Below are 12,502 nucleotides of genomic sequence, written 5' to 3'. Positions count from 1 at the left end.
TATATATACTTTATTTATTTTCATTTTTTAACTTTATTTTTCTACAATTTTTTTTTAACTTTTTACCTTTTGTTTTCTATTTTTTTAGTGTATATATAGAGTATATTAGAGTTTTTTTTTTTAGGTTTTTACATATTTCTTTTCGTATTATGTTTTATTTTTTTTCACCTTTTTATTTTTTTTCTAATTTTTGTTATTTATGGTTATTCTAATATTTTTTCTAAGGTTTTTTCATATTACAATTTTTGTTTTCTATTTTTTTTTTCCTATTTTAGTTATTTATGGGTTTTCTAATATTTTTATTTACTTTGATTCAAGTAAACGAACTTGAATTCAATATAAATTACTATAACAAGTTTTTTTTTTTTTTTTATAAAGATCGACTATTATTATTATTTTTATGTTTTTTCTAATCTATTATCAAATTGAAAAATATTATCTTGAATATAATCTGTTGATATCACATATATAAATATGATTTAATTTGCAAGTTATATAACACATTGAAACACTAATTGTTAGTAAACAAACTATTTTTTTTAATTTTCATTTTTTCGTAACATAAATATAATAGCACTAAAGAAAAAAAAGAAAATAAGTTGGACCAAAATTACAAATATAAACATAACTACTTTATTTACTTGAATAAAAATAAAAAACAATTACAAAAACTATAAATTATCAAAATTATAATATACTATAATATATTAATACATTTTATATTTTTTGAAAAATGTCAATAAAAAGATAAAAATACAAAAAAATAATAATAAATAATAAATAAATAAAAAAACAAATAAGAAAAAAAAATAAAATAAAAAGATGAAAAAAATAAAATATGACATGAAAAGAAATATGAAAAAACCTAAAAAAAACTCTAATATACTCTATATATACACTAAAAAATAGAAAACAAAAAGTAAAAAGGTTTAAAAAAATTGTTGAAAAGTAAAGTTAAAAAATGAAAATAAGTAAAATATATATATAAAAAAAAAAGAAAATAAAAAATGTACATATATTTATCAAAAAAAACGATAATAAATAAAGTTTACAAAAAACGAAAAATAAATTTAAAAAACCATGTGGTGTAATTTTTTTCAAACCTGAGGGACTAAATTTAAACTTTTTAGGACTAATTTTGCAAAAAAGTTAACCAACTTAACCATGAAACTCGTTAAGTGGGCTAGAGTGATAATTTTGCGAGAAAGTTGTGGCCACAACAATAATAAAAAAAATATTAAGGCTTTTTCCAATTAAGTTCTAAAAATTTAGGGCTTTTATAATATTAATCCTTATGTTAATATTTTTCAATGATTTGTCTTTTCATGATGTTTCTAATTTATCTTAGTAGATCCCTTACTAGGCTATAACGATTGTTTGAACAACTCAGTTATATGTTATTTATGTTGATTATCTAATAATGGCATGCATTTTCCATCTAGGTGGATCCATCCTTTAGTGAACCAAAGGTTGGCATCGAACGAGTGAGGGTTGAAGCAACAAGTATTTCCTATTGATTGTAGATATTATGGAGTTTCCTGACAGGGAGACGTGACTCTTAAGTCGACTGATGATACATCAGAAAGCATTAGGTTTCATTTCGTTTTCCCTGTTCATAGAATCTGGAGACTACACCACTTATCAACTTCTCGAAGTGCAGATATAGACGCTCTGAGGTGCATCTGCATGTCAATCCTACTCACCAAAAAACAAATCAAAATTTATTAAGAGATTCTACAGGCCATAGAAGATGAAGCATAAGAACACAAACTCTCTCCCGCCTTCTTCTTATGATAGTTCCCATTTCAATGTATTTGAACATTTTGAATACATTTTAATGTTATGGAAATCTATCTTGAAACAACTCTTACATTTACTTATAACTACCCTATTCTTTTACACTGACCCATGCAATGCATGGGTATCAACCCTATATATTTTCACTTTATAATGTAACATGACAATGAGTTGTGTTGGAGAACAAATAATAATTACTATAGTAATTTTTTTAGTAACACAACATAGAAAACTAATAACAATATATTTTCACTTTATATTGTAACATGACAATGGGTTGTGTTGGATCATAAATGGGTTGACATGTTCATGTAAATAGGTTGAAAATCTCTATCCAACCCAACATGTTTCAGTAAACGGGTTATGAATTCACAACCTAACCCAACATTTTTAGGAAATGGGTTGCAATCGGGTTGACTTGTTTATTGTTTTTCCAACCCAACCTATTTACTAAACATGTTAAACATGAGTTAACTTGTTTAAATTTTCACAAAATCCCTTTAAAAATCAAATAATCCGTCAAATTGAATTACATACAATTTAAGAGCTATAATAGTTATTCATGTTTGAAAATTATACAACAATAATTTTATAGTCTCATAACACAAACACAAAGAAGTGTTTACAACCATAAAACATTATAAACATTTAATTTCTAAATTCTACGCAACTAGACTATCACTTTTACCAACTCGGATTCTAGTAATGATTACTGACTCATGGTTTTTGATAAATAAAGAATAATAAAAAATGAAGATCAACTAAATAATATTATTAAATAAATATATATATCAAAAAATATTTATAATTTTTAAAAGGTTTGACGGGTTGTAAACGTGTTAAGAATTTCAACCATAACCCTTTAATTAAGGGAGAATTTCATATATGCCGTTAATAAATAACAATATATTATATTACCTAGGGGTGAGCATAATAACCGAAAAACCGAACCATAATCAAATTAACCGATATAACCGAATCATAATAACCGAACCGTTTTAAAAACCGTTGGTTCGGTTTCTAATTTTTGTTAACCGATAACAAACGATTCGGTTATGGTTTTATAGGTTAACTGAACCATTATTAACCGAACTGCTAACTTTATATTTTAATGCATAAAAATTATGGATTATATATAAAATAATATAGTCAAACTTATTTAAGACCCATTAAAATTTCAAAATATAATTCATTAATCCTCACTTATCAGGAGATGAACATGCAATCAAACCATAAAATGATGATCACGTAGATTATGCAGACACACATAATTTTCCAATCATGCATTGAGTTATATTATTGATTAATGTTGTAATTCCTAATCGGCTAATTCTATAATTTGTAAATATTATTCACAATTAATTTAATCTTCATACTCATAATCCTAATCGGAGGCTTCTCACACCATTAATCCTAATAAAAGATTGTTTTAACTTTAAAGTTCTATTCGAAGGATTTTTTTTTAATTTATAATCAAAACTTCTAGGTAAGTTAAGTTTTTAGTTCTTCTTCACTTTATGATATATTAAGAATGTATTTTTTCTAAAAAAAATTGCTTTTTATTTACTGTTTTTATTTAATCACATTGAATGTATATGAGTGATTGTTTTTTTTATATAGATAACACGTAATATAAATGTTTAACTATTTTATTTTATCCTTTTTGATTTAATTGCATTGAAAATGTATGAATGTCCGGCTTTATTTTAATGTTTATATCAATTATCAATATACAAAGTTATTAATGTCAAGTTTTTTTAATTTGTTATACTTTTATTGATTGTGATTATGTGTTATCTCACTCTGAGTATAAAATGTACACATTTTATTCTATTACTATAAGCTAGGTTACAAACATTGGTGCAAAGGACTTTTTATATTCTCTTTTCATTTTTATGCCACTATACTTTCGCCATTTATATTATTTTGAACATTATGGTTAACCATTATTAACCATTAACCAAAACCGTTAACCGACAAAAACCATTAACCATAACCAATATTAACCATACCCAATGGCTACCAAAATACATTAACCAGTCATAATGGTTATGGTTCGGTTTTGACCAATAACCGAACCAAACCGCCCCATACACACCCCTACCCAACCTAATCTTGAAATATCATATATACCCTTAATAACCTTAAATATCATATTTGCCCAAATCTTATTTTTTAACATCTTTAAAATCATTTATTGTAATTTTAAATGATTTTAATTATAAAAAAATATAGGATACCCAAAATACCATTGTCTTCTATTCTCCTTTCTATTCGTACATGAATGATATAGAATCTAATGGGATTTGCAGAATTTGCTTATTATAAAATATGATCATTAACAAGTTCTTAGTTGTGAACGTGATCTAACTAATTCGATGGTTCTTCACATCTAGCGACTAAATTCGAAATATAGAAGTTACAAAAACAAAGTCGATGAAAAAAATAATATTGTAGTTCAGTTGTTACGTTTTAAATCCTTCACAATAAACCATCAACTTTCACACGTCACAAATGTATAAATCCCACTTTAGTTAGAAGGGAAACATGAAGAGAGGTCGACGGTAGGAGAGAGACCATCAAGTCCCTAAGTTTAATCGACAAAATTGACTACCACCACACATTGCAACTACCTTTTTCTTTATCAATTTCCCGAGTTCAATCTCTGAGAAAGATATATATGTGATTTTTTTTTTCTCCAAGCTTAGAGTACTTGTTGATTTTTACTTTGAATGCAAAAAAGGTGGAATAAACTTCAGAAAAGGTTTGTCTATGTGAAAGGAAAGACATGCAAACCCATGAAACTTTTCTCCCTTGATGACTTGGAATGATTGATGGAGCTTAATCAACAAATGGTGAGAGAACTTCGAACTTTCATATCGATAAAAAATATTGAGTTCATCTGTGATGAAGAAGGGTTATTTGGCATTAGCTTCAGTTATCTAGTTGGTATATGGATGTTCATCAGTGCTTCAAACCATGAACATCTGAAGTCCTTCCCCTACAATGATGAGATTCGAAAATGGTTTATTAATATCATGCCTAGGTCCGATGATTTCAACGTCAACGAACATGTTCCCTAGGTTGAAATTGAAGGTATTCTATGATGGTAAGAAATCTGAAATCGTGCATCCAGATAGTAAGGATATGGGTGAAGTTCTTGTGACAGATCTGTGTCACCCAGGTAACATGAATCAGACTATTGGTTGTACTTGTATCAAAAGGACTATGCATGACATTATTTGATCAACATAATTGATAGAGGTGGACGGGATTAAAACTTGGGTTCATATCAAGGAAATTCCAGGTTCCTTATGCCTTATGTAGAGCATTCCAATTTTAATAGTTAGGAGATTGAGTTTGTTTCCCATGAATTCTAATGGGGATAAAAGAAGTTGGCGCCACAAATGTTGAAAAACTAAAGAATGGTGAAGCTTACCTTTCGAGAAAATGTGGAAGTTGTTTCTTTTACATGTCCAGACATTCGATGGAAGGTCTTATCAGACATCACCTCTGTATGCATTGTAAAAGGGGATACGAGTGTACTTGAATATTTATAGTTTTTGAATATACATTTTTTTAATTGCTTTGTCTCACATTTCGTTTTTTTTATTAAATTCATTTGTAGATTTTTGTTTTTTGATTTTATTAGAAGTCAAACATGGTCGATTGCATTGATAGAGATGGTCTTTAATGATAGTTTTACAGAATGATATAATAGTCAACTTACAAATAAGGATTTAAAATGATTATGGAAATATTAAAATTTAGGATTCGGACAAATATGATATTTTGAAAACTTATTAAGGGTATACATGATATTTCAAAATTAAATTGGATAAATATAATATTTTTTTATTTATTAAGGACATATCTGAAATTTTCCTTTTAATTAAAGGGTTAAATGGATTGACTTATTTAATTAATGGGTTCAAAATCTTAACACAATATCGGATTAAGGGCACCGGGTATGGAAGCTTTTTTGACGCGTAAAGGGTGACATGGAGAAGGGTATTTACGTGTGAACACCGCCCCCTCCCTGGTGAATGTGACGCGGAGTGACATGATTCACGGGTGGTTACAAACCAATAGAATTTCAGACTTCTCTCTATCATTCTCTTGCTTTTCTCTTTCTCTCTTTTTGTTCACTCATTACTCCCTAGTTAACACCAACCCATTGTTAGTAAACATGTAGTGAAATAATTATTGGGATGACATCGCAGCCCTTAAACACGAAACGATACAGCATGGCCTAACCAACGCAATATCAGATTAACCAACGGGTTGCCACAAAAGTAATATAGCAAATGGCAATCGGAAATCAACAACAATATTACTATATTAGACTTCCCAAAATCACCCACCAACGTTTAAGCAACGTCAAAAAGGCCCTCGATATTCCGACAATCTAACCATTTGACCCTCTTACCCGACAAATCAAAACGAGAACCCTAGCAACACCAGTATTTCACTACATCACTGCACTCTGATCAGCAAAAATCCTCAAAAATGGCGTCAATGGCGATCTTAACTCGTAAATGGAGACCTCTTTCCAAAACCATAAACTCCAAATTCATCACAACCTATGCGTTTCTCTCACAAGAAGCTCAATTAGCCGAGCAACCACCATCGCCGCCACGGGCTTCCACCACTTCTCTACCACCTAACCCCGCCACAGGGAGCCCACTCTACAATGAGAATTGGCGAAGTCCTATCCCGAACATTTCCTCTTCAACCTCCCCGTCTCTTATCCCTCTAGGGTTTTCGCAACAACACCCGTCCTCTCGGATTGAAGCTCTTTCGCAAACCCTAGATGGTGACGCGATCATTAATTTGTTTGCCGATTGGATGACCTCACAGAGGTGGCCTGATATAAAGCAACTGTTTGAGTTTTGGATCAGGTCGTTGGATAACAATGGGAAACCTAATAAGCCTGATGTGAGTTTGTATAATCATTACTTGAGGGCTAACCTTATGATGGGTGCTTCTGCTGGAGAATTGTTGGATTTTGTTGCTCAAATGGAAGATTATAAGATTGCACCGAATACTGCATCATTTAATCTGGTTCTCAAATCCATGTATCAGGCTAGAGAGTATGACGCTGCTGTTAAATTGATCGATAGGTAAGCCATTTCATGATCTCATTTCCAGTACTTAGACTCGCATGTTGATGTTTTTAACTCTCAAATCTTTGTTTATTTACAAATCGGAACATATTCCGTTTATCACAGGATGATCCAGACTGGAACTGAATCAAAGACTGCACTCCCTGATGACGAGTCTTATCACCTCGTTGTCCGTTTGCTACTAACACGAAACCAAATCGATACTGCTCTGAAATACATCGACTTAACCCTAAAATCAGGCTACAATTTATCAGTTGAAGTATTCACAGAATGTGTAAGCACCTGTGTCAACAAAGGAAGACTAGACACATTAGTATCAATCATAGAGAGATGTAAGGTAAACATTTCTTTTTTCCAACTTCCAACTTCTCTGAACATCTTCAATCTCGTAAATCCTTTTCCTAATTGACATTCGACACCACCATCTTCTCTCATTCTCAGAAAATGGACCAAAACAAAGCCTTATGTCCCCCCTGGAACTTATGCAATTACATTATAGACGTTGCAATGCAATCAGACAACAGCGAATTAGCATATTATGCTCTTGAATTCATGGCAAAATGGATTGCTCGTGGAGAAAACGCAAGGCCACCTGTCTTCCTTTCTGTAGATGAAGGATTAGTTGTAAATGCACTCACAACTGCTGGCAGAAATTATAACTCCAAGCTCTTGGATGCCACATGGGCAGTTCTTAAAAGATCCTTACGCCAAAAGAAAGTCCCAACTCCAGAATCTTATTTAGCAAAAATATACGCTTATTCTTCATTGGGGAATTTACAAAAAGCTTTTAGCACTTTGCATGAGTTCGAGCTTTCTTATAAAGATTCTCAGAAAGAAGATGAAGATGAAATGTTTTCACCATTTACTTCATTGCATCCGTTAGTTATGTCATGCTCAAAGAATGGATTTGCAACTTTGGATACGGTTTGTTTCTTCCTGAGCTGATGTAGAAAAAACAATTTAACTTTTTTAGTAGTGGAATTTAACAATTAACATAATCTGCTAAATATTTTTCAGGTTTATTATCAATTGGAGAACTTGAGTAGAGCAGATCCTCCATACAAATCTGTTGCTGCATTAAACTGTGTTATCTTAGGGTGTGCAAATATATGGGATGTTGATAGAGCATATCAAACCTTTAGTGCCATGGAGTCAACTTTTGAGTTGACTCCCGACATCCATTCATACAATGCTCTCTTAACTGCATTTGGAAAGCTCCATAAGGTTTCAATAGTCTTTTCAACTCATATAACCTAATTCCTTCTGTAAATCATATATTTTTACATTTTTTTTGTAGAGAGATGAAGCAGTTGGAGTGTTTGAGCACTTAGTAAGCTTAGGAGTGAAGCCTAATGCGAAAACATACTCTCTTTTAATCGATGCTCATCTCATTAAACGAGATGTAAATGCTGCAGTTTCAACAGTTAATGACATGGTATTGTTTTTGTTTTTGTTATTTTTTTAAAATCATGATAAATGATTTAATTTATTATGATGTTATGAAATGAATTGTTATTATAGGTGGATGTGGGATTTGAGCCAACAAAGGAGGTGTTGAAAAAGATAAGAAGAAGGTGTGTTAGAGAGATGGATGATGAAAGTGATGCTAAAGTGGATTTGTTTGTGAAGGAGTTTAAAATACGTATGGGAACAGAGGCTCGAAGGAATTTGTTGTTTAATCTTGAATTTAGTACCGAGTATGCTTAAATTGTGTTTGAATTTATAGCATTTGGTATTTTAGTAGAAGTAGTGTCTAATGAAAGTTTTTGATTTATACTTTTATTTCCTTCCTTTGTGCTCATGAAAGGGAACGATTGTGTTTTGGCTATATAACCTACAAATAGGGCACAATACGAATTGGAATTATTAGCAACTTGAAAAGATGGTTTCTAATGTCATTGCTATTGATTGATAATTTGTATGTTGTTGCTAGTTGTGGTGTACAATAATTTCTTTTTTAAGGCTAATGTCATAAATGGGAAAATAAATATTGGTCTTGTCACACAAAGCAGTTGTTTAAAAGAGAAAAGCTAATTTGAACTTTTTGAATGGTAGTTTGTGATGTGAACAAAATAAAATAGTTCGGTGACGATTTATAGTATTTTTTAGAACAATTGTGTTTTTTTTTGAAAAACAAAATGATTTGTTACCTATTTATGTTATTATGAATATCAAGTTAATGCAACTTCAAAAGAAAAGTGAATCTTGAAATATGATGTCATTTTATGTATTTTTGTGTTGTAGTATTTGATTAATTAGAAGTATTATATTTTATAGTGTTGTGGATGTCATGCACATTGTGATTGTGGCATGCTATAATGCATAAGCCAAATAAAAGGCCCATTCCATGATCTCACCTTCAAAAATGTGGGTTGGTCAAATTTTGTTCAATTTCCTTATTTATAATGGGTTGGTACTGGAAAATAACAAAAATAATCATTTTCTTTTTTTAGTTTAAAAGAACTTTCCCTGTTACCATTAATTTTGCTTGCCAAACCAAAAAATAAAAAATAAAAAAAATTCACTAATGCAAAATTTACTCTACTTATTGCCATTGTTCCTTGTACTATGAATTGTACATATTTTTTAAAAAATAATGATTCTTTTTCAGGAAAACTTTTTTTAGCAAAAGAGACTTTAAAACTTAAGGTTGAGAGGTTTTTTTTTTTAATTTTTTTTTATCTAGGGTTGAAATGAGAAAAACAAAAAAAAAGTCTTAAAGACTGGTTAAATTGAAATTTTTAATAATAATAATAATAATAATAATAATAATAATAATAATATAATCATTTTCTTTTGTATCAATGAGATGAAACGGGTTAAATTGAAATTTTTAACCAAAATGAAGATGCTTAACGGGCATGAGATTGACTCAAAGTGTATTTTTATGCATATAATCTCTTCACCGACTTTATTCAAAATATAATTATGATTGTAACAATATTATTTTGTAATTATGTTTATCATGTTAGTAATTGATAAAAATGAAAAAATAATAAAATCTAATAATTAGGTCAATAGCAAAAATAGACCAGTTAAATCGGTTTTTGTCAAACAAAAAGATTTATCTCAAGAAAAAAAAAAAAACAATGACAAGTCTAATAGTCTCAATGTTAGAATACACATAATAATAATAACAGATAAAGTATAATAGGTTAATATATTTTAGAAATAATAATAATAATAATAATAATTGCATTATGTTCACAGTTCACTTAACATTAAATAGCAGCATGATCTTGATTTTCGTCGCATAAAATAGGGAAAATGACATTATAGTCTTACAATGTTTTGCACATTTGCTTATTTAGTCTCTTAAGTTATTTACGTGTCTTTTAAAAGAACAAAGTTGGTTTTGTCAGATCGAATATGTCCTTTTTGACAAAACGAAGGCTAACTCGGTTACCCGTTATGCCAACTTACTTACTTTAATATTTTAATAATTAAAAAAATAAGAGGGTCTCTCTCGTTACCATCGATATTGAAACAAAGATCCTTGAGGTGCCACATATTTGAACCTCTATTTTGCTTTGTATTGCTCTTGGTTAAAGATCTAGATTTTAAAGGTGTTTGTTACTTTGAGTGCAACCTTCATCATCCTAAGTTCTCACCGACGTATTTTCCTTATAAACATGATTCTCAGGGTTTCACTTAAAACACGAATTATAAGGTTTCACTCAAGGGTTTCACTCGTCCTGATGTTGATTTGGAAGAGTTCATATTGATTTATAGAAACAAGTTCATCTTGGGTCGATGTATAGAAACGAGTTCATCTTGATTTCTACAAACGAGTTCATTGTTTGTCGATTTATGAAAAAAATAAGTGCATCTCGATTTCTAGAAACGTTCTTGAACAACACACACACACACGCATACACACACATTATCTCGTGAATTATTGAGCACACACACAAGATGCATGCGTGTATTTCTCATAACTTGAATAGGAATAACATCATGCCTCACGAGCAACACATATAATTCATAGAGTTAATAACATGGATAATGACTTAAAAATATAAGTTATTTTTTATTTTTACATATTTAGTCATTGAGTTTATTTTGTCCATATTTTCCTATTGAACTTGTTTGAATTGTCCAAAAAACATCCTTATGACCTGCTATGGTAGGTTTCCAGCATATTTGGTAGCTCCGATATGACTCAGGTTATCTTCTCCAGCGAGTTTCGGGCCAACAATGCTTTTTCCGACGAGATTCTGGTCATGTTCTCCGGCCAGCATGATTTTTATGAGGAACTTCTTTTTGAAGACACATAAATCATTGCCCTATCTCCTCACCTTCCCTTGTCGCAATTCTCCGACAAGTCACCGGTAGTGAATCCGATTTTCATCTTTAAAATCATGAAGTCACCATGCATCAATGGGTTCAACACTTCCATTCACCCCATCGTCAACAAAATCACTAATAGATTTCACTTTCCCACTTGGCAACACATGGCAGTTGCCCGAAAAACATGCATAATCGAATCATCCACGGCCGCCACCCGTTTTCCTTCCAATCCTCTAAGAAAGCCTTCCGTACAAAATATGCAATACGAAGTTGTACATGGTGTATCATAGAAAATAACTTGCATCGGATTAAGTAACATCTACCACAATAAATAAAAATCATTTTTGTTAAATTTCATCTTCTCATTGAATTTGACACGTGTTATTTTCTTAGATTTTTTTTCATTTGTCATTTTTGTATTTTTTTTCTTTTTTATTTAAATTTCACCTATTAAATGTCACCTCATATTAATTAATAATTTAATTATATAATAATTATTGTGCATTAATATTCATAGTAATTTTCCATTTTTTAATTCTTATTTCTATTAATATATTAATTAATGTATATATTAATATAGATAGTAATTTGTACTAATTAATTTTAAATTAATTTGATTAGTATATAATTATAGATAAATCAAGAGAAAACTACATAAATGGTCATTGTGGTTTAACAAACATCACAAACTTAGTCTTTGCTAATCGTTTTGACGAAACTTGTTATTATCGTTTCCAAAACTTGTGTGAATGGTCCTTCTTGGTCACACCATTACTTTTGGTATTTTTAGGTGGAGACTGAGTTGGTGACCATGGGTAAATCATACATACCATTTATGCAAATTTGTCTATATTTTATGTTTACGATTTTGTAGTTTTTCCTCCATTTACTTTTTAAAATGTCACTTTGACCCATTCACTTTCAACTTTGTAAAATATTACTTTCATCATGTATTTCCTAAACTTTTGTGTTTATCCTCCGTGGTATTTATAATTTGATTTTTTTTAATAACTTTCATTTTTTTTGAAAGAGACTAATAACTTTCATTTGTTAACAAAAAAAATCTATTTTTACTATTTTCTTAACAAAAAACTATTTTTACATGCTTATTTTTATATATGTGTCGATTGATATTCAACGTGATCAACGTTTCGATGTGAATTTAGAACTTTCTTTCATTATTTTTTTTTAAAAAAAAAATCTTAATTCTTTTTTCTTTATGCACATGTTGGTTTAAATTTGAGTTTGTCTACATTTCGATGCAATTTTTTTTACATGTTCGTGCTTAA

The 12,502-nt window shown here is 30.0% G+C and overlaps 1 protein-coding gene across 1 annotated transcript; it reads left to right on the top strand.

The window, feature by feature from the left end:
- The first annotated feature begins 6,181 nt into the window (after positions 1-6,181).
- Positions 6,182-8,838, top strand: LOC145011170 (Tetratricopeptide repeat (TPR)-like superfamily protein). The gene is made up of 6 exons (XM_078969812.1): positions 6,182-6,920; positions 7,029-7,260; positions 7,365-7,847; positions 7,941-8,147; positions 8,221-8,358; positions 8,445-8,838. Exons 1-6 carry the CDS (start codon positions 6,307-6,309, stop codon positions 8,628-8,630), a joined length of 1,860 nt encoding a protein of 619 aa, XP_078825938.1. The 5' UTR covers positions 6,182-6,306; the 3' UTR covers positions 8,631-8,838.
- The last annotated feature ends 3,664 nt before the right edge of the window (positions 8,839-12,502 follow it).

Source organism: Lactuca saligna, chromosome 8 (genome assembly GCF_052625555.1).
Source record: "Lactuca saligna cultivar CGN05327 chromosome 8, ASM5262555v1, whole genome shotgun sequence".
Classification (NCBI taxonomy): domain Eukaryota; kingdom Viridiplantae; phylum Streptophyta; class Magnoliopsida; order Asterales; family Asteraceae; genus Lactuca; species Lactuca saligna.
This window is presented reverse-complemented; position numbering and strand designations above follow the sequence as displayed.